The following is a 24,255-nucleotide window of genomic DNA, read 5'->3' as shown; positions in this document are numbered from 1 at the left end:
TCCAGAAGCAGTGCCACAAATGAGGGGTGGGATTGACAAAATCAAATCCAATCTAGTAGGCCCAACCGGTGCCAAACTAGAAGTTTTAAAGGCTCATTATAAACAAAGAATGAGACTAAAGAAAAATTTTCCAACGGAAAAAACCCTCGAGGTAGACCACTGGTCTCCTCAAATTGCGGCCTGCAAAACCTTGCGGCCAAATGAGGCATCAGACGATGCCATTACATCAACTTTATAATGTTTAGAGAAGGTATGCACCGACGACCAGGTAGCCGCCTTGCACACCTGGACCACTGACGCCTGATGGCGAAAGGCCCATGACGCACTAAGTGCCCGAGTGGAGTGCGCCTTAACAGGGAACGGGGGCTCCCGACCCTTAATAGAATAAGCCTGCACTACCGTCTGTCTGATCCATCTGGAAATGGTCGCGGCAGATGCAGGCAACCCCTTTTTGGGTCCATCTGGGATCACAAAAAGTGAATCCGTCTTGCGAAACGAGTCTGTCGTTTTCAAGTATACCCTGATCGCCCGGACCACATCCAAGGAGTGCAAAGCAAATTCCCGAGGATGACTGGGTTTAGGACACAGGGAAGGTAATACAATTTCTTCATTCAGATGAAATTCTGAAACTACTTTTGGTAGGAAGGATGGATTCGGACGAAGAACCACCTTATCTCTATGAACCACCAGATATGGTGAACGACAAGATAATGCGGCCAGTTCTGACACCCTGCGTGCAGAAGTAATAGCCACCAAGAAGGCCACCTTCTGGGACAACGTAGGTAGAGGAATCTCCCTAATATCTTCAAAGGGAGGTTTCTGAAGAACCGACAACACTAAATTAAGATCCCAGGGGGGTAACGGCGCGTGCACTGGCGGAGCCAGATGTCGCACCCCCTGGATGAAATTCCGCACCAAGGAATGAGTAGCCAAAGGCTTCTGAAAGAAGATGGCTAATGCTGAGACCTGACCCTTGATAGTACTCAAGGCCAGTTTCTGCTCAACCCCTTGTTGCAGAAAAGCCAATATTCGACTAATCGAATAAGACCGAGGACGGAACCCCAAAGGTTCACACCATGCAATGTAGAACTTCCATGTGCGATGATAAATCTTTCTGGAAGTCGCTTTCCTTGCTTCAACTAGAGTAGGAATAACTGAAGCTGACAAACCTTTGTCCTTCAGCACCTGGGTCTCAATAGCCAGGCCGTTAAAGCCAGCGATCGTAAAGCAGGATGGAAGATCGGTCCCTGAGACAGTAGATCCTCTCTGAGAGGAAGTCTCCACGGGACGTCCGCCACCAGTCTGACCATGTCGGCGTACCAAGCTCGACGAGGCCAGTCCGGAGCTACCAGGATTACTGGGATTCCTTCCTCCTCTACCCTGCGAAGAAGTCTTGGCAGTAACGCGAGAGGAGGGAAGGCATATATTAGCTGGTATTGCCCCCACGGGGCGATCAGTGCGTCTGCGGTTTCTGCTAGAGGATCGCGGGAGCGAGCCACGAATCTCTGAACTTTCCTGTTGAATCGTGATGCCAACAGATCCACATCCGGTGTGCCCCACCGTAGGCACAACTGGTGGAAAACGTCTGGATGGAGGGACCATTCCCCCTGATCCAGGGTCTGACGGCTGAGATAACCTGCCTGCCAATTCTCCACCCCCGGAATGAACACCGCAGAGATTGCTGGAACAAATCGTTCCGCCCAGCGAAGAATGCAAGCCACTTCTTTGGCCGCTCGGACACTCTTGGTGCCCCCCTGATGATTGACATAAGCCACGGCCGTGGCACTGTCCGACTGGATCCGAACCGGGCTGCCCTGGAGCTGCTCGGTCCAGTGAATCAAAGTCTGATCGCTCTCAGTTCCAATACATTTATCGGTAATCTGGATTCTTCCGGGGACCAAAGTCCCTGGACAGATAACTGACCAAGAATTCCTCCCCATCCGGATAGACTGGCATCCGTGGTCACTATCGTCCAATATATTGGCAGAAATGACTTTCCCTGGCTGAGCATTGGAGACCGAAGCCACCAAACCAGAGACTCTCTGGTCTGTTTGCTCAATCGTATCTGATTGTCCAGGGATTCCGGATTCCGATTCCATCTGAGGAGAATCTCTTGCTGAAGAATTCGGGTATGGGACTGGGCAAATGGGACTGCTTCGAATGAAGCCACCATCAACCCCAGAACCCTCATGCAAGTCCGAAGGGAAGACCAGCTGTTGGACAGTAACAACTGGACTGCTGATTGAATCTTTCGAAGTTTCCCTACCGGAAGAAACACTCTTGTCCTGACTGTGTCTAGAATTAGACCCAGATATTCGAGCCTCTGGGTGGGAACCAGAAAAGACTTTTGCTGGTTCACCAGCCACCCGAATTCCTGTAAAGAAATCATAGTAATTTCTATGTTTTGTAGCAAGGTCTGAGGAGACTCTGCATGAAGCAGAAGATCGTCTAGGTAACCTAGAATCGATATACCTCTTTGGCGCAGAAGTGCCAACATTGGGGCCAACACTTTTGTGAAGACCCGCGGAGCCGTGGCGAGACCGAAAGGTAACGCCACAAACTGATAGTGGTTCTCCTCTACGGAAAAGCGTAGAAAACGCTGATGTCCTGCGAAAATGGGAATGTGAAGATAGGCGTCCTTGATGTCTATGGACGCTAGGACATCCCCTGGATGCAGGAAGGCTGCTACCGTGCGAATGGACTCCATTCTGAATCTTCTTATGTTGACGAAAGAATTGAGTGCTCTTAAGTCCAGAATTGGACGCACTTTGCCCTCTTTCCTGGGTATTGTAAACAGGTTTGAATAAAACCCTTGAAACCGTTCTGTCCAAGGAACGTGGACTACCACTCCTTGTTGTAGTAGATCTGTGACTGCTCTCCGCAGAACTTCTAGACGATCCGGAGATAGTCGGATATTGGAAGGGAAGAATCGCGCCGGTGGGAGAGATCGAAACTCGATCTTGTACCCTGACTTTATGACTTCGCAAACCCATTTGTCCGGGATTCTGGAAAGCCATGGATCCGGGAACCGGCGAAGACGTCCCCCCACCCCAGTTATGGGTGGGGGCGCACCTTCAGGCTTTGGATGGTTTATCTTCAGGTCTGGAGGGGGCGGGCTTTTGCTTGCCCGACCAACGACCCCTGACGCCTCCTGTAGGAACCTTGGAGGACTTAGTTTTTTCACCCGCTGGACGAAAAAACCTCTTGTGAGCAGAAAAAGAAGGCCCTCGTCTTTGACGAGTTCCTCTACCTTTAAAATTTTGCGGTAAAAAGGTGCTTTTTCCACCGGTGAGATCCTTAATGATCTCATCTAAGTTGGCTCCAAATAGACGTTCTCCTGAAAAGGGGATATTAGCCAATGCTTTTTTGGAACCTTGGTCGGCTATCCAACCTTTTAGCCACAGTGTACGCCTGAGAACCACTGCTGAGACTGATGCTCGCGCCATTAATGGAGTGGCGTCTAACGCCGCATCACATACAAACTGTAACCCCTGTATCATTTGTTCCAACAAATCTGATACCGCCTGAGGGACTTCTTCTAAGTCCCGGCGTAACCACTTGGTCCATTCAGTTACAGCCTGCGAAACCAGACCAATAGCAATTATTGGCCTGAAAGCTGATCCAATCAAGGAAAACATGGTGCGAGACATAGCTTCTATCTTGCGATCCACTGGATCTTTAAAAGACGGAGCGTCTTCTAAAGGAATAACCGTGGCTTTATTCAATCTAGCAATTGGTGAATCCACCACAGGTGGTTCTGTCCATTTCTTAATAAGGGTTTCCTCAAACGGATAACGCCTGTCAATGCGTTTGGAAATATTAAAAGTGCGTTTTGGCAGACGCCATTCTTCATCGATTGGATTGCCAAAACATTTGGGCAATGGAAAAACCTTTGCCACTTTGATGCGCTTTTTAGTCCCAAAAGGGATCTCAGTTTCAGCTATTTCTGATGGAATACCCTGTAACCTTAAAGTCTCTTGAACAGATACAATGAGTGCGTTTACCAACGCTTCCTCTCGGGCTATGGCAGATGCCGAAACATCCTCCTCACTGTCTGAAGAGACAGGACCCGAGACACCAATACCAGATGAAGTACCTGCAACTGCAGAAATAGGCTCAGAGTCTGAATCCGAGGTTTCAGATAATAAGGGGTTAGGCGGGGGTCGCTTTCTTGCGCCCTGTCCCTGACAAGCCACTTCCACCCGGGACACAAAAGTTTCCATAATGGCTGACAAAGATTCAATTGTCAATGGGGTGCTGGAGGATCCCGCAGACCCCTCGAGGGGATCCGGAGGAGATACATGAGTGGCAGGGTCCATGTTAATACAGGACACTTTTGCCAGCAATAAACAAAAAAACTTTTTTTTTTTTTTTTTGTGTGTCTCCCCCTAGCGCAATAGCGCCCCTCAGAGTACCTGCTTCTCGATCCCAGAGAGAGAGAGAGGGACCCCCAAGGCTCACCAACCGATGCAGTGCAGTTTCCAACAAACTGCAGCCAGCGTCTGTCTTACACAGACTGGAAGGAGCTGTTTGCTTTTTCCCGGGCAGAAGGCGTGGCTCCGCCCCCTGTGTACGCCTTCCGGCGTTCCCAGCCCTCCACGAGGAAGCTGGGCTCACAAAACATGGCCGCCCCCATAGAAGAGACATAAGACTCCAAAAACATGGCGGCCGGCGTGACCTGAGGACATACATGCATTCGGTCTACGGCAAAATGGCGGCGGACTGCCGATATCGTCTTCCCAGCACATCCACCTGCACTCTGCTGAGAGGTGACATATGGATCTACAGAGATACACTGCACATAAGGTAGGATTATACCTCCTATGTTTGCTGTAATGTTACAGTCTGCTGGGTAGAGTGTTAGCTCTTGAACCAAGTCCACTTCCCACAAACACATGCTGTATTACAAGGGGGACTTGTAAGTGTCAGATATATACTGACCATATATGGAGGGGCCCATAATATATACTGCCTCATAAATGAGGAAAAAAGGGAACGTTTTACTCACCATACCGAACCGACAGGCACCCTCTCTTCATAATACCCTCTCCACCGAGGTGGGGGTTTGTGGACGCCTCGACTCTCTGGTCCTGGCGTCCAAGCGAGCTTTTAACTCGCAAAGTCAGTCCCTTTACTGGGACTCCGTTGCGGCCGACTCAGCGCACTGGTCTGCACGCGCTTTTAGGCAGAAACCGGGGTGACCACTGGATCTCACATCCAGCCCGTCGCCCGGCCCCGCATACTTACTTGAATATGTCGCGGCCGACCAAGCGCAATGCCTGGTCTGCACGCGCTCGTAGGCCGGCTGGGGTGACCACAAGTGTCGCCCAGTCCGGCATTTTTGCTTGAAGATCTCACAGGAAAAAAACACTGGAGAAAACTACCTAAAAAATGTCTTTTTCTTAAAGAAAAAAAGTCTTGCCAGGACCAAAAGATCCCAGCAAGGAACTTAGGTCCTTACTCCTGACTAGACAGAAAAAAACTGATTCCCTGTAGCAGAGAGAGGGAGGATATACCCTCAGGGACTGCCCCCTAGGGTGGAGCCAGAACGTTTTGTCATTCTGCCTAGTCCTACTCCTGCGGAGACAACATAACCCAGCTCTTGAGAATCAAGAAGACTACGTCTGTCAATGAGCGATAGAGAAATATATATATATATAACATAACTACTCAGCGTAACATCATCTTTCACATTACGCAAAAAAAATTGGGCTAACTTTACTGTTTTGATTTTTTTTAATTCATTTTTTCCAAAAATATTGTGTTCGAAAGACCACTGCGCAAATACAATGTGGTATAAAATATTGCAACGACTGCCATTTTATTCTCTAGGGCATTCTTTTTCCAGGGTGCCTTGGCAAAATTCCTAAACATGTATCAAAAAATGGATACAAGCCTGCTTTTTACGTACACAAAGCCACGAGTTCTCATTATGCACCATTACGACTTTCTAGACACTGGCATCCTAACAACCAATGATGTCATCAGTTATTAAGGAGGGTGTCTGTTGTCTCCACGGCATCCTTGTTTGACAATCCTGTGCCCCTCTGAGGACATTAGCTGACTGTTTGAGAGAAATTGAGGGAGAAGAGAAACATTGGAATACTAGTCAGTACCAGTGTGCTAAAGTGAATCTGCTTTGTAAGAATAAATCACCTCTAACTTTGGGTGTCCTGTGTGTGGATGATGCTGCATTATGAAAAGCTATTTGAATAGTTTTTCAGAATAGGGTGCCTCTAGACTGTTCATAATTTTATAGGGTGCCTCTGTTCATAATTTTAAAGGGTGCCTCTAGACTGTTCATAATTTTATAGGAAGCCTCGAGACTGTTCATAATTTTATAGGGTGCCTCGAGACTGTTCATGATTTTATAGGGTGCCTGGAGACTGTTCATAATTTTAAAGGGTGCCTCTAGACTGTTCATACTTTTATAGGGTGCCTCGAGACTGTTCATAGATTTATAGGGTGCCTCGAGACTGTTCATAATTTTTATAGGGTGCCTCGAGACTGTTCATAATTTTATAGGGTGCATGGAGACTGTTCATAATTTTAAAGGGTGCCTCTAGACTGTTCATAATTTTATAGGGTGCCTGGAGACTGTTCATAATTTTATAGGGTGCCTCTAGACTGTTCATAATTTTATAGGGTGCCTCTAGACTGTTCATAATTTTATAGGGTGCATGGAGACTGTTCATAATTTTATAGGGTGCATGGAGACTGTTCATAATTTTATAGGGTGCCTGGAGACTGCTCATAATTTTATAGGGTGCCTGGAGACTGCTCATAATTTTATAGGGTGCCTGGAGACTGCTCATAATTTTATAGGGTGCCTGGAGACTGTTCATAATTTTATAGGGTGCCTGGAGACTGCTCATAATTTTATAGGGTGCCTGGAGACTGCTCATAATTTTATAGGGTGCCTGGAGACTGTTCATAATTTTATAGGGTGCCTCTAGACTGTTCATAATTTTATAGGGTGCCTGGAGACTGTTCATAATTTTATAGGGTGCCTGGAGACTGTTCATAATTTTATAGGGTGCCTGGAGACTGTTCATAATTTTATAGGGTGCATGGAGACTGTTCATAATTTTATAGGGTGCCTGGAGACTGTTCATAATTTTATAGGGTGCCTGGAGACTGTTCATAATTTTATAGGGTGCATGGAGACTGTTCATAATTTTATAGGGTGCCTGGAGACTGCTCATAATTTTATAGGGTGCCTGGAGACTGTTCATAATTTTATAGGGTGCCTGGAGACTGTTCATAATTTTATAGGGTGCCTCTAGACTGTTCATAATTTTATAGGGTGCATGGAGACTGTTCATAATTTTATAGGGTGCCTCTAGACTGTTCATAATTTTATAGGGTGCCTGGAGACTGTTCATAATTTTATAGGGTGCCTCTAGACTGTTCATAATTTTATAGGGTGCATGGAGACTGTTCATAATTTTATAGGGTGCGTGGAGGCTGTTCATAATTTTAAAGGGTGCCTCAACTAAAAAAAGGTTGAGAAACACTGCTCTAGGGTCTGCTTAAAAAAAAAAAAAAAAATATATATATATAGAAAAAATGTTTGGGGGTTCTTATTAATTTTCTAGCAAAAAATCTTGATTTTACCTTGTAAGCAACAAATGTCTGCAATAGGCCTGGTCTTCAAGTGGTTAAAAGCAAAAGATCAAAAAAAAAAAAATAGTTGATTTCCACCCTGGACTGCCATTGTTGCGGTCCTCTAAGGCTATAGAAGCGTTCAAAGACGATCCAGTCTTTTATCGCCTCCGTGACCAGTCGGAAATGGTAAGCCCGAGAAACACCTGTGGGAGGCGGGAGGGGACACGTCAGAAAGCCAGCGCTGTGTAATGGTCAAGCAAAAACAGAAAATATGGAGAAAGCACAGAACAAAGCCGGGGGTGGGAGACATACAATGCAGGAGATACTTCCACTGTAGCTCCTCAGGCACAGCTTCCTGTCCAGCACTAAGAATCGTGACCACTACAGATGTGACATCACCAAAAATGTATTCTATTATTAGAAGTGGTGGCTGTATTAGTTTTCACCCCTCTGTTTTCACCTGGTGATCTGGCCAGTACCACCCCTCCTGTATTAGTGAGGCAACTCCAGAGGAATGAGTAGAGGATGCACAGCAGACATTAGCATTTTCAGTCGGGGGGGATTAATATACTAGAGATTCTACTGCAGATTAACCACTTTACCACCGGAGGATTTTGCTGTCTTACGTCCAGGACACTTTTTGCGATTCGGCGCTGTGCAACTTTAACTGACAATTGCACGGTCGTGCGACGCCGTACCCAAACAAAATTTACGTCCTTTTTTCCCCACAAACAGAGCTTTCTTTTGGTGGTATTTGATCACCTGTGCGATTTTTACTTTTTGCGATATATACAAAAAAAGAGCGTAAATTTTGAAAAAATAACAATATTTTCACATTTTTTTATATGAAATTCCCCCCCAAAAAAATGTAAAAATCTAATTTTTTTAAAATTTTTGGCCAATTTTTTTTCTGCTACCTATGTTTGGTAAAAAAAAAAAAAAAAATCACAATAAGCGTATTTTGATTGGTTTGCGCAAAAGTTATTGCGTTTACTAACTAAGGGAATGATTTCTGTCATTTTTGGTGTTTTTTTTTTTTAACGAGTAATGGCGGCGATCTGCGATTTTTTTTGCGGGACTGTGACATTGCGGCGGACAGATCGGACCCTTGACTGACATATTTGACACTTTTGGGGGTACCAGTGACATTACTGCAGTAATCAGTGCTATACATATGCACTGTTACTGTAAAAATGACACTGGCAGGGAAGGGGTTAATTTTATTGGAGAGGGAGGGGTTAATGTATGCCTGGTGCTTACTGACGTGTGGGGGGAGGTGACTGAGTGAGTCAGGGACAGATCGCATTTTCAGCTATGCTGAACCCTGCAATCTGTCACTCCTTGTCACTTAAGAGATCCGCCCGCATTGTTTACACAAGCGGGCGGATCTCCAAACTGGATTCCCCTACGATCGGGGAAGAGCAGCGGCGATTGCCGCCGCTCCTCCCCTGGCCCGACTCCCGCTGTGACTGAAAACAGCAGGAGCGCTGCCTACAGGGGGAGGAGTCCAGCGACGTAGTACTACGTCGCACGATAATGAACCACTTTGCCGCAGTACAGTCAATGTGAGCGGTCGGCAAGTGGTTAAACGACATTAACAAATTAAAGCCAAACTCTACCTTACACTTTATAAACAGTTTTTTTCTTTTGGGTTAACGGTTTTACATAAATAAATAGCGGATCATCGTAAGCAACCCTGTCAGTGGTAAATGGTTTGTCTCATCCATGTAACGGATTCATTCTGCTGGAGAGCGTGTTCCTTTGAAAAACATACTGGTAAGATCACTGGGTGAAAAGAAAGTCCAAAAAACAAAATGAATGCAACCATCACAGGTAACGATTGGTTTACATCTGGTGAGGCAGCAGAGCCTCAGATCTCTAACAATTCAGTTATGAGGCTGGAGGCACAGCAATCCCCAACCACAGAGAAGAGAACCTTTTATTTTATAGGAGGAATTCAGGACAAAGAAGAGATCACTCAAGTACAGTTATCACTCTTCACTCCCCGACTTCTCTTCCGCTTTACAGAGGATGAAGTGTCAGCAGATTTCCTTCCAATCCAAAGCAGCTCACCAAGCTGACCCCTCATCTATATGTACAGTATGGGGGCTCATAGGAAACCCATCCCCCCCCCCCCCCCATCTCCTCTACTGCACCCCTTGTGTGCTCCTTATATACTCACCTATACACCATGGAACACTCCATATGTTTCCTATAGACCCTCCTATTCCCCATACACTCCTCTACAGCACACTCCATGTGTCCCCATACACCCCATAACACACTCCATGTGTCCCCATACACCCCATAACACACTCCATGTGTCCCCATACACTCTCCTATACCCCATAACACACTCCATGTGTCCCCATACACTCTCCTATACCCCATAACACACTCCATGTGTCCCCATACACTCTCCTATACCCCATAACACACTCCATGTGTCCCCATACACTCTCCTATACTCCATAACACACTCCATGTGTCCCCATACACTCTCCTATACTCCATAACACACTCCATGTGTCCCCATACACTCTCCTATACTCCATAGCACACTCCATGTGTCCCCATACACTCTCCTATACTCCATAACACACTCCATGTGTCCCCATACACTCTCCTATACTCCATAACACACTCCATGTGTCCCCATACACTCTCCTATACTCCATAACACACTCCATGTGTCCCCATACACTCTCCTATACCCCATAGCACACTCCATGTGTCCCCATACACTCTCCTATACTCCATAGCACACTCCATGTGTCCCCATACACTCTCCTATACTCCATAACACACTCCATGTGTCTCCATACACTCCCCCTATACCCCATAACACACTCCATGTGTCCCCATACACTCCCCCTATACCCCATAGCACACTCCATGTGTCTCCATACACTCTCCTATACCCTATAACACACTCCATGTGTCCCCATACACTCCCCCTATACCCCATAACACTCCATATACACCCTGCTACCTCACAGCACACTCAGCAATCCTCGTTCTTCCGGAGTCTCTCCGGACCCGCCCACATACACCGCCCCCTCCCGGCTTTCTCTGACATCTAGCCAGTAGTAGTTCGGCCCTGACATGTGACACCCCGCCCATTCTGCTGGACTAGCCACTCACAAACTTCGCGAAAGTTTATCTGTGTGTAAATAAAGTTTTCCTGATACAAGCTCTTGAATTCTGGAAAGTGTAGTTCGGAGCTGTGCCCTACCGGTGTTCACAGAGGAGGATCTGAGCCCGGGGACTACATCTCCCAGAGTGCAGTGCGGCGCCCTGTGTTCTGTATTAGGCAAATAGGCAGAGATCGGTCAGGAAAGATCTTGGTGTCGCTGTGCCGGTCGGAACACCAGGATGGAGTCGGAGCCTCTGCTGGGTCCTTTGCAGCGAAGTTGGTGTGCGGAGCCGGACTTCATCGCCTCTGTGGAGAAGAATAACCGAGACCGGACAGCGTCCGCTTCTTCCTGTGGAGAGGGGGCCCTGAGACATGGGGGGCCCCGGGACAGCAATGGTGAGAGCTGCCCTGTGATCAGAGGCTGTGTGATGGGATATCCCAGAGAGACGATCTACACACTGCATGACATCTCTATTCCTCCTATAATACTACATCCCATAATAATCTCCTCTATATATAATATTATATTCTATAATGTCCCCTATATATAATATTATACTCTATAATGTCACCTATATATAATATTCTCTATAATGTCACCTATATGTAATATTATACACTAATGTCCTCTATAGAATAATATACTGTATAATGTATGTCATCCATATAGAATAATATACTGTATAATGTCATCTATATATAATAATATGCTCCATAGTTGGATCTATATATAATACTCCATAATGTCACCTATATATAATATTATACTCTATAATGAGATCTATATATAATATTATACTCCTAAAATGTCACCTATATATAATATTATGCATTATAATGTCATCTATATATATATATAATATTATACTCTATAATGTCCTCTATATATAATAGTATACTCTATAATTCCCCTATATATAATATTATACTCTATAATGTCCCCTATATATAATATTCTCTATAATGTCCTCTATATATAATATTATACTCTATAATGTCCTCTATATATAATAGTATACTCTATAATTCCCCTATATATAATATTATACTCTATAATGTCCCCTATATATAATATTATATTCTATAATGTCCTCTATATATAATATTATACTCTATAATTCCCCTATATATAATATTATACTCTATAATTCCCCTATATATAATATTATACTCTATAATGTCCCCTATATATAATATTATACTCTATAATATAGTCATCTATATATAATATTATACTACTATAATGTCCTCTATATATAATATTATACTCTATAATGTCACCTATATATAATATTCTCTATAATGTCATCTATATGTAATATTATACACTAATGTCCTCTATAGAATAATATACTGTATAATGTCATCTATATATAATAATATGCTCCATAGTTGGATCTATATATAATACTCCATAATGTCACCTATATATAATATTATGCATTATAATAGGATCTATATATATTATACTCCCATAATGGGATTTATCTATAATAATAAATGGGCTATACAATATAATATTGCCTATGTAAAAATGAAATGCAGTCTATGCATGTGTATGGGCAGCACACACTCACACACACATTTATATATGAATTTATTTTACCAGAAGTATTGGGACGCCAATCATCTACATCAGGGCCGGACCTCACAAATGCTCTTCTGGAAGAATAGTCAAACACTCCCAGAAGAGTTGAAGCTGTTATAGCTGCATAGGGGAACCCTACGGACTAAAGCCCCGTACACACGATCGGATTATCGAACGATCTGTTGTCTGTTTTTTGTGGCATGCTAGTCTGATGTGGAAAGTGAAGAGGTTATTTTCATACAAATTTTCCCGTAGGACAGAATTCTACTTCAGAAGTGATGTCATGTGTTGGATTGTTTTGTATGTGTTCTTTCTCCCTGAGCATGCCCAGTCTTGCTCTTAAGATTTTTTTCCATTGAAATCTGTACTAATGAGGCGAAAATCGGACGTTGTGTTGACGGACGATAAAATTTTTTTTATAGCCTGCACATCAGGATTTTTTCGGCCAAACAGTCGGAGTCGGCTGTGGAAAGCGCCATACTAACAATCCGAAAATCAGCAGACCGGTCGTCGGGTGAAATTTCCCATCAGATTTTCCTATCGTGTGTATGGGGCTTAAGACTGCGATGCCATTAAAGTTCATGTGTGTGTAAATGCAGGCGTCCCAATACTTTTGGTAATATAGTGTATATGTATACACTGTGATCTGTACCTAGGACACTGATCAGCCACAACATTATGACCACTGACCGATAAAGTGAATACCATTGCTTATCTTGTTACAATGACATCTGAAAGTGAGTGGTGTTTTTTAGGTGAACATGTTGTCACTGAAGTTGGTGTGTTGAAAGCAGAAAAAACAAGCATAACAGTTTTGTTGTGTATGGGGGTATGTAGGCAGGGTGCCCATGCTGACCCGTGTCCACAACCAGAAGCAGCGTGCGTATTAGAACCAGACCACACAGCAATAGAAGAAGGTGACCTGGTCTGATAAAATCCTCAATGGTTTGAGGTGTTGATTTGGCCTCCAGATTCTCCAGATCTCATGCTGAGCATCTGTAGGATGTGCTGGAAAGGCAAATCCAATCCATGGAGGCCACACTTCACAACTTACAGGGCTTAAAAGAACTGATGGTTCAGTACCTGATACCACAGCATACCTTCAGAGGTCCAGTGGAGTCCATTCTGCATCAGGCCAGGGCTGGTTTGGCTGCAAAAGGACCTATTCAATATTAGGTGGGTGGCCATAAAGTTATGGCTGATTGGCATGTGTGTATATATGTATGTATGTATGTATATGGCGTGTATGCATACACAGTATCCCACAAAAGTAAGTACACCCCTCACATTTTTGTAAATATTTTATTCTAACTTTTCATGTGATAACACTGAGCCCCCGTTCACACTGAGGCGACCTGGTCACCTCACAGGTCGCCGTAGGTCGCCTCCCATAGGGAAGCTGCGGACCCGTTCTAATAGGAGCGACACAAGTCGCTCCGACTTAGAAAAAGGGTCCGGAGCTTCTTTGGGGCGACCAGGAGGCGACCGCCATAGACTTCAATGTTAAGTCCGTGGCGGCCGCTCCGAGCTCACAGCGCGCTGCTCGCACCGCGACCTCGGAGGTCGCAGTGCGAAGTAGCATCGCCCTTATGTGAACGGGGGCTGAAGGAATGACACTTTGCTACAATGTAAAGTAGTGAGTGTACAGCTTGTATAACAGTGTAAATTTGCTGTCCCCTCAAAATAACTCAACACACAGCCATTAATGTCTAAACCGCTGGCAACAAAAGTGAGTACACCCCTAAGTGAAAATGTCCAAATTGGGCCCAATTAGCCATTTTCCCTCCCCGGTGTCATGTGACTCATTAGTGTTACAATGTGTCAGGTGTGGTAAATTTGGCGTTATCGCTCTCACTCTCTCATACTGGTCACTGGAAGTTCAACATGGCTCCTCATGGCAAAGAACTCTCTGGTGTGAAAAAAAGAATTGTTGCTCTACATAAAGATGGCCTAGGCCAGCGATGGTGAACCTTGGCACTCCAGATGTTTTGGAACTACATTTCTCATGATCCTCATGCACTCTGCAGTGTAGTTGGGCATCATGGGAAATGTAGTTCCAAAACATCTGGGGTGCCAAGGGTCACCAGCACTGGCCTAGGCTATAAGAAGATTGCCAAGACCCTGAAACTGAGCTGCAGCACGGTGGCCAAGACCCTCTCCTGTAGTAAGTGTATTAATGTGCCGCTTTACTTGCGCAATTATTTGGGATTGCTCCACTGCTCAGACAGTGGTAATATTGTGCAATTAGCTGTAGCAATCAATAATCAGTGGACAGTAGTGATCTGCTGTAATCTCTGGCAACCAATTAGTGAGAAGCAATAATGTGCAGTAACCTTTAGCAACCAATTGGCAAGCAGAAATTATGTATTGTAACCTCTAGCAACCAGTCTGTGAGCAGTAAAGATAGACTGTAACCTCTGGCAACCAACTGTAATCACTGCATGATCTGCTGCAGTAAACTGATTTTGAGTCTACCTGCTATTTTTATGTATGTCCCAAGAACGGATTTGCCCAGGGCCCAATCAATATTAAAGACGGCCCTGGCCAAGACCATACATTGATTTAACCGGAGAGGTTCCACTCAGTACAGGCCTCTCCATGGTTGACCAAAGAAGTTGAGTGCCCATGCTCAGCGTCATATCCAGAGGTTGTCTTTGGAAAATAGACGTATGAGTGCTGCCAGCATTTCTGCAGAGGTTGAAGGGGTGGGGGGAGGGGGTCAGCCTGTCAGTGCTCAGACCATACGCCGCACACTGCATCAAATTGGTCTGCATGGCTGTCATCCCAGAAGGAAGCCTCTTCTAAAGATGATGCACAAGAAATCCCGCTAACAGTTTGCTGAAGACAAGCAGACTATGAACCATCTCCTGTGGTCTGATGAGACCAAGATAAACGTATTTGGTTCAGATGGTGTCAAGCGTGTGTGGCGGCAACCAGGTGAGGAGTACAAAGACAAGTGTGTCTTGCCTACAGTCAAGCATGGTGGTGGGAGTGTCATGGTCTGGGGCTGCATGAGTCCTGCCGGCACTGGAGAGCTACAATTCATTGAGGGAACCATGAATGCCAACATGTACTGTGACATACTGAAGCAGGGCATGATCCCCTCCCTTCAGAGACTGGGCTGCAGGGCAGTATTCCAACATGATAACAACCCCAAACACACCTCCAAGATGACCACTGCCTTGCTAAAGAAGCTGAGGGTAAAGGTGATGGACTGGCCAAGCATGTCTCCAGACCTAAACCCTATTGAGCATCTGTGGGGCATCCTCAAACGGAAGGTGGAGGAGCGCAAGGTCTCTAACATCCACCAGCTCTGTGATGTCATCATGGAGGAGTGGAAGAGGACTCCAGTGACAACCTGTGAAGCTCTGGTGAACTCCATGTCCAAGAGGATTAAGGCAGTGCTGGAAAATAATGGTGGCCACACAAAATATTGAGACCTTGGGCCCAATTTGGACATTTTCACTTAGGGGTGTACTCACTTTTGTTGCCAGTGGATTAGACATTAATGGCTGTGTGTTTGAGTTATTTTGAGGGGACAGCAAATTTACACTGTTAGAGCCGGTTCACACTGCTGCGACTTGTCAGCCTGACAAGTCACGCTCCATTGACCGCTACAGGAGCCGTTCTAATAGGAGAGACACAAGTCGCTCCGACTTAGAAAAAGGGTCCTGTACTACTTTGGAGCGACTTGCATAGACATTCATTATATGAAGTCCGTGCAAGTCACGGTGCACAGCGGTGCATGCAACTTCACAGGTCGCCCCCCGAAGTTGTGCCGCTTCAGTGTAAACTGGCACTTATACAAGCTGTACACTCACTACTTTACATTGTAGGAAAGTGTCATTTCTTCAGTGATGTCATATGAAAAGATATAATAAAATATTTACAAAAATGTGAGGGGTGTACTCACTTTTGTGAGATACTGTATATATAAAAACATTATATATATATATATATATATATATATATATTAGTGTGTGTGTATGTATGTATATGTGTGTAGTATTATTATATTTTGATTTTGTAGAGGCTTTACACATAGGGGGTCGGGGATTAAAAAAAAAAATATATATATTCATACAGAAATTTTATTGCCCATGCCTACCGGAATTTATTTTCTGAAAGATTGCTAAACTAAAGAGAATAATTTGGTTGCTGTGGCTGAAGTTCCTTTAGTAAGACAAGGATTTTTGCTGGCTATGTATTGTACTTTTTAATTCATTTTATTTTTATTTATTTTGTTGTTGCCCCCCCTAGCTAAGTGCTTTCCATCTGGTCTTAGTGTTCCTGAACCCAGGAGCTTGCAGTCACTATATCTGGTCTCCAACAGTACACAGAACATGGAAATGCAATTATTTTAGTAAATATAAACTGCTAAATACTGTTTCCTAGCAGTATATAGCAGTCTTGTGACTTGTCTGGTTGAAGCTTGTAGGAGGAGTTTTCATTCTCCTCTGACTGTCCTATGAGGCTGCAGGACCCCCGACCCTCTGTCTGGACAGTGCTGACTGTCCCCTGTGCTGATCACATGCACCTTCCCAAGAAAAAACAAAACTCTCTTATCAATATACACCAAACTGAGCATGTCTGCCCCTAAGGTTCTGTTCTATCAGGAGATGAAGTGGGGACAGTGGAAGAAGGGGAGGATCAGAGAAGACAGGATCAAACAGCCTTTTTGCACAATGCTGAGGATTAACATTAACCTCTTAGAGTCCACAGTGAGTATAACAAGCATGCTTTACTGCATATACAGACTGATTTTACTGCTGTGCGTTTAGTAACACTTTAAGCAGCCCATAGGCGATTCAATTTTCTAGAAAATAATTTGATTCCCCTATCAACGCAGTCAGTGTTAATGAGGGAACGCCTCCTGCTGTTCTATTGTATTCTGCCAGCAGGGGGTGCGGGGAGCCTTCCTAGCTAGTAGACCACAATGATTACTGCTAGAGTCTTTAGCCGCCAGCAGTAATCAAATGTAAACAATCTGACGAGCTGGTTGTACCCAATTTGATCGATGGATTGAATTTGGTACAATCAGACTTCCCATACAGGAATCAAATCTCGGCTGGTTCAGCAGGGACAATTTCAATCCAGTGGTGTAGTGGTTAGCACTTTCACCTAGCAGCAAGAGGGTCGGTGGTTCAAATCCCAATCACGACACTACCTGCCTGGAGTTTGCATGTTTTCCCTGTGCCTGCGTGGGTTTCCTCCGGGTACTCCGGTTTCCTCCCACACTCCAAAGACATGCTGGTAGGTTAATTGGATCCTGTATAAAATTGGCCCTACTATGCATGTATACAATGTGAGTTAGGGACCTTAGATTGTAAGCTCCTGGAGGGCAGGGACTGATGTGAATGTACAATGTATATGTAAAGCGCTGCGTAAATTGACAGCACTATATAAGTACCTGAAATAAATAAATAAATGTATAGCCAGCTTTATACTCCACTTCACCCCCCCACCATCCAGTAACCACTCATCCTTTCCTGCAGAAGTGACCGCTCTGTACGGCATGTTTGTTCTGTAGCCCCATTTATTCCTATGTGGCAGCCTCAAGCATTTCCCAAAAATACCGATCGCTTGGCTAACAGTATCGTCCTCTATGGCACCTGACACATATACAATAGCGTATGAAGAGGGAAGCGTGTGTCATGGGACTTTATATGAAGTCAGACATATATACAATAGCGTAGTTCATGCAGTTTTAGGACAGATGGATCCACACCCTTCCTTTATCATATGACAGTGTTTGTGACATGTCTGCTGGCTGATTATAATTATACACAAATGCTGAATCATTATTTCCACATGCTGTCATCAAATGAGAATAATTATTATGTAGGCGGAGGAGGGGGACTCATTGAGGGACGGCACTGCCAATGTTTCACCCATCAGAGAGTGACTCTATCCTGGGGCACAGACATCTCTTCTCTACATATTAAAGCGTCAAGTCAAATCTTTTATATTAGATGTGGATACAGTGTGAAAAGCCTTGTATACTAAGAGTAGAGCTGCACAATTAATCGTTAAAAAATCGCAATCTCGATTCAACGCCCCCCCCCCCTCACAATCTTAATCCGGCATTTCCACGATTCCTACAGCGCAGAGCCGTTTTCTGCTCACTCTCAGCTGTCAAATAAAAAAAGAGCCTCCGGCATTGCTTAACTATAAACATTGTATCATTTGGTTCTTTTATATCAAAGAGAACGTCAGTCTGTTTAGAAAGGCAGTTTAAGCACTTAAAGACTAAATGGCGGTTCACATTGGTGAGATGCGGGTTCTCGCATCTCCCCGGACTCGCAGGCAGTTCACACTGCCATATGCGAATCGCTGGGGGTGTCAATATAGAGTTAACAACACCCCCAGATTAGTTTGGATATCGCAGTGCGACCTCTCAGTTCAGACAGAAATTGGATTGCATAGGTGTGAACGCCCATGTGATCCAATTCTGGTGTAGATCAAAAAAAGGGTCCAAACGCAATGCAAATTCATCCAAACAATCTGTATGGCAACGCCCACTTCACAAACTTAATCCGGCATTTCCACTATTCATACAGTGCAGAGCCGTTTTCTGTTCCCTCCCAGCTCACTCTGTATGGCTGAATTTGCATCGCACAGACATCGCATGTGATTTTCACAGCCGTGCAGGACGAATCGCATGCGGTGTCTGACATTGCATATGTGTGAACCTGCACTAAGCCTTTTTCTGACACAGTTTCGTTGCTTACAAGTGTGTGTGTGTGTGTGTAAAGGAAATTCATACATTCTGTATATTGTATGTATTGCACACGACACTAATAATGTTTTCATTACATGTTGCATTCTTTTGAGTCCTGATTGGAATTAGCCTGCCTATGTTACGTCCCTTGTTACCATAAAAGTACAATTGTAATATTGGAGTCGGTTCACACTATGGCGACGTGACTCTGTACTACTTCAGGGGCGACTTCTGAAGTCCCGTGCACCGCGACTTCGGCACGACTTGCACGGACTTCATATAATGGAAGTCTATGCAAGTCGCTCCGAGGTCGCCCCAAAGTAGTACAGGACCCTTTTTCTAAGTCGGAGCGACTTGTGTTGCTCCTATTAGAACGGGTCCTGTAGCAGTCAATGGACCGCGAGGGACTGCGACTTGTCAGGCTGACAAGTTGCCTGACAAGTCGCAGCAGTGTGAATCGAGTCTTAATGTGATACCTATGTAACCATGTGTATAAAAACCTTCAATTACGTCAAACAAAACAGAACAGTGATTTGGAAAAATGCTGAGCGTATCTTTTGTGTCTGTTCCCTCCTGCAGTAATTATTATTAATTTGGAACCACTAATCAATATGAGGATAGGAGTTGCCCATCTATAAAATGTCCAGAACAAAAAAAAAAAATGTATGCGTGTGTCTGTGTATATATATATAATATAATATGTGTTAAAAAAAAAAGTGTGTGTATATGTATGTATGTATGTATGTATGTGTATATATATATATATATATATATATATGTGTGTGTGTATATATATATATATATATATAGGTGTGTGTTAAAAAAAAAAAAGTGTATGTATGTGTGTATATATATATATATATATATATATATATATATATATATATATATATATATATATATATATATATATATATATATATATATATATATATATATATATATATATATATGTGTGTGTAAATAAATGTCTGTGTGTGTGTGTATATATGTATGTATATATATATATATATATGTGTGTGTGTGTGTGTGTGTTAAAAAAAAAAAGTGTATGTATGTGTGTGTGTATATATATATATATATATATATATATATATATGTGTGTGTGTAAATAAATGTATATGTGTGTGTATGTGTATATATATATATATATATATATATATATATATATATATATATATATATATATATATATATATATATATATATATATATATATATAGCAACTATAAACTGCTAAACACCTTTTCTCATTAGTAGTATATAGCAGTCTTGTGACTTCTATCAGTTTCTAGTTAAAGCTTGTAGGAGGAGTTTTCATTCTCCTCTGACTGTCCTATGAGGCTGCAGGACCCCTGACCCTCTGTCTGGACAATACTGACCCCTGTGCTGATCACATGCATATATATATATATATATATATAATATTTTTTTTTTTAGCAGAGACCCTAGAGAATAAAATGGCGGTCCTTGCAATATTTTATGTCGCACTGTACTTACACAGCGGCCTTTCATACCCAATTTAAAAAACTAAAAACGAAACCGTAAAGTTAGCCCAATTTTCTTATATAATGTGAAAGATGATGTTACCCTGAGAATCGTGATCTTTATTCTTAGCAAAATCAATAGTGATTCTCATTCTATTCAGAATCGTGCAGCTCTCCCTAAAGAGTCCCCCATGCTAGGGCCGTATTTCCCCTGCAGGGGTGCACAGATGTTCTGCACATCCCCAGGTAGGCACTCCCATTGATATCAGATTGGGGCATAGCGGGTGCACAGAAACAGCCATATGAGTGCGGCTTTCTGAACGCAGACGATTTAATGGGCTGTCGCAGACTCCAAGAGTACCTGACTATGCCCATCCTTTCCACCCAGCTCCTCCAATCAGGCTGTACTACAGCTTCTATGATTGAAACGTGATCTATGAATGGAGGGGGCTGACCTACCAATCAATCCTCCATTCATAGATTCTATACCTTTTTAGAGAAGTTGTAGTACGGCTTCTATTATTGGAGGAGCTGGGTGGAAAGGGTGGGCATAGTTGGGCGAGAGCTTATGACAGCTTCTTGTTTGTATTAACGCCCACCACACCCAAAGATTACAGGGGTGTGGGGAGATATGGAGAATTTCTACGAAGGCTCCATTCTATTGCCAGGACAGTCATCCAGCACCCAGGGCAAAGATGCCAAACTGTGCTCCCCCTCCTTCTTTTAGGGTCAGGGTGCCCCATCCCTGCAATAAACCATTGCGCCCAGGGCAGCCGTCCCTCCTGCCCACCCCTTGTCTCAGCCCTGCTCCATTCACACTTGTACGAGTCAACTTTGGATGGGTGCAACTTGGATACGACTTTGGCTTTGACCAGCAATGATGGACAACTGTTGCACACAAGTTGCATTGTATGACTTTCATGCAACTTCTGAGGATTAACATTAAAGTCTATGGGCCCTCAAGTTGTATGAAAGTCGGACCAAAATCGTGCATGAACTACTTTGAAGTTGCTGCATCTTTAAGGCTCAATTCACGTCTATACTTGTTGCTTTTGAGCGTTTCTGCTGTGTTTTTTTGCGGGTGTTTTTTTTTACCACGAATTGTGTTTTTTGGGTTTTTTTTGATTTATTTTTTTTATTTTTTATTTTTTTCAGGAAATTTGTTGTAGGGCAGATAAAAAAGGCAAATCATGGCAAAAATGCGGTAAAATGCACTATATGATTTTCTGCAGCTTCTCTATTAAGGTCTATTGAACAAAAAAAAAAGCACAGTTTTGCATTTAAAAAAAGTCCCTGACCCTTTCCAAAAATGTAGAGGCACAAATATTTATTGATGTGAACGTGTTCCAAGGGAACTCATGTTAAAATAAAATAAATAAAAATGTCCTGCGTTTCTGCAAAAAGCATTAAGAAAAAAAAAAAAAACGCATTGGTGTGAATGGAGCCTAAGGCCACGGTGGTCACACCATGGAGACGTCAGTTTTTCTGTACGCGTTCTGCAAGGGCTCAATAAACCCATTGTTCTCTATGTCCTGTTCACATCACATCACTGGTATCATGTGCTGATTTATTTCTGCATGGGAAAAAAACGTACATGACCTCCACATTGGTGGGAAAAGGGCACATAATTGACATAATCGCATAGAAACTGATGTTTGTATGGTGTGATCAGGACCGCTGATGGGGGGGCGACCTCCAGTCCTCCTGTAGGGGGGCCGGGCACACACGGGGGCGCCAACAGCAGGGGGAATCGGTGCTGTCGGGTGGAGGGGGCGATTAAAGTCCTGTGTGGCTCTCTGCAGCAGCTGAAAGCTAGTTTCTCTCCCTCCTTCCAGCTTTCAGCTGCTGCAGGGAGAGACACAGACACAGGGCATCCTTCCTGTAATTGCTTCTCCGGCACCGATATGGAAAGTGAAGAGGTTACTTTCATCCGAAATTTCTCGTATGACAGAATTCAACTTCAGAAGTGATGTCATGTGTTGGATTGTTTTGTATGTGTTCTTTTGTTTCTGAGCATGCCTAGTCTTGTTCTTACGATTTTTTTTTTTTTTTTTCAGACTAAAACTGTACTACAGGGCTCGACAAAACCCAGGCGCCAGGTCCCAATGGCCACTGGAAATAATGTCCTGGTGCCTAGGTTACACCGCAGCAGTGGTCGGTATCCTCCCATGTGGCCCACCCCCAGGTGCGCGGACCAGCGTCAGGCTGGCTCCTGCTGGAGTGGGATACACGCTCCCATGTGCAAACCGGCGCCCTCTGGTGGATGAGCGCTGCTTGCTCTGACTGCCTGTCCACCTCCGACATCATCTTCCCAGGTTGACAGCTGGGCTTGATTGGGAGTGTGTCTATTAGTGCCACCTGTCAGTGCAGCTTATCAGTGCTCATTAGCAGTGCCGGGACAAGATCATCTAGAGCCCAGGGCGAACATGCCAAGCTGCAGCCCCCCCCCCCATGTATGAGCATTATGTGTCAGCTAAAATCCCTCCAACCAAAACACTGAGCATTACCCTGCATGCTTACCCTACCCTAACAATACCATTGCCCCTCCTCCCAGTACAAATCGGCCCCCCTGCTGAATTCCCTCATCTTGGCACAAATCTTTGCCCCCCCCCCCCCCCCAAACTCAAATGCACCCCCTCCCAAAAAAAACAATTCACCCCTGCTAGCACAAATCCTCTCCCCCTTAAATTTCCTTTCCTAGTACACATCCTCTCCTCCTCACTTCAAATTACCCTCTCCCAGCACAAATTCCCACCAAACCCCTCTACCTAGCACAAATCTTCTCCCCCCTGCCACCCAACACCAATCCCCCTAAATCCTCACTCTTGGTACCCTCCCCACACCCCCAAATGCCCCCCCCCTCCCAATCTCCTTGTGGCATCCCCAACCTCAAATATCAACCCAGGGCAGCTTTCCCTCCTGCCCACCCCTTGTCCCGTCCCTGCTCATTAGTGCCACCTGTCAGTGCAGCTTATCAGTGCCGCCTAACTAGCACAGCCTCATCAATGCCGCCCAGCACAGCCTCATCAGTGCCACTTTTTTTCTTTTTATCGCTTGGCACAAGGCCTTAGCAATTTTTATTGCCTGGTGCTCTGGACATCCAGTTCTTGGCGCTGGACAGCGGAAATAAAAAAAAAAAAAAAAGCTGGCTCCTAACTTTTTTAGCTGACTCCGAGCTTCTAAGCAAATTTGTCAAGCCCTGCTGTACTAATTAAACAAAAATCGGACATTATGGTCACGCACAATAAAGGTTTTATAGGCTGCACATCCAGTTTTTGTCGTGCAAAACTTCGTAATTGGCTGTCGATGGCACCATACTAGATCTGGAGATCAGCAGATCGTAAATCAGACAAAACTTTACTTCCGATTTCCTTATTGTGTGTACGGCCTTTAGTGTTGTGATGGGGCAATCGAGCAATTTTCTGTGGTTGCAGGAAAAAAACATCTATAGCTGGCTTCACCTTTTTTTTTTTTTTTTTCTCGTAGGCGCTGTGTGTGATCGTCTTTATTTAAAACAAGCTGTTGTATTTATTGAAGACGCAATCCAGGTAAGGATATGATTAGGAAATATGTTCTTATATGTTACACAGATTACAGTTCCTGTCTTAGGTCTACGTGTGCCAAAATCAAACAGACGGAAGGCTGCAGGTAGAAGCACCCTGTGGGGGGTGCGGTTTTAAGTTATGGGGGGGTAACCTTGTTTTATGTTACATTT

At 44.1% G+C, this 24,255-nt stretch overlaps 1 protein-coding gene and 1 long non-coding RNA gene across 2 annotated transcripts in view; both read left to right on the top strand.

The window, feature by feature from the left end:
* LOC309565207 overlaps positions 1-24,255 on the top strand; it is a 1,884,446-nt gene that overhangs the window by 1,622,592 nt on the left and 237,599 nt on the right. The window lies entirely within an intron of this gene.
* TPCN2 (two pore segment channel 2) overlaps positions 10,984-24,255 on the top strand; it is a gene marked incomplete at its 5' end in the record, with an annotated part of 79,341 nt that continues 66,069 nt past the window's right edge. Inside the window, 2 exons of the mRNA XM_082269963.1 lie at positions 10,984-11,140; positions 24,027-24,088. Coding sequence (XP_082126089.1) covers positions 10,984-11,140; positions 24,027-24,088 — 219 coding nt within the window. The remainder of the gene's footprint in view (positions 11,141-24,026; positions 24,089-24,255) is intronic.

This window comes from Pelophylax lessonae (assembly GCF_965119305.1).
Source record: "Pelophylax lessonae genome assembly, chromosome: 10".
In the NCBI taxonomy this organism is placed as follows: domain Eukaryota; kingdom Metazoa; phylum Chordata; class Amphibia; order Anura; family Ranidae; genus Pelophylax; species Pelophylax lessonae.
The sequence above is the reverse complement of the archived record's forward strand: the minus strand, read 5'-3'. Positions and strand labels throughout refer to the sequence as shown.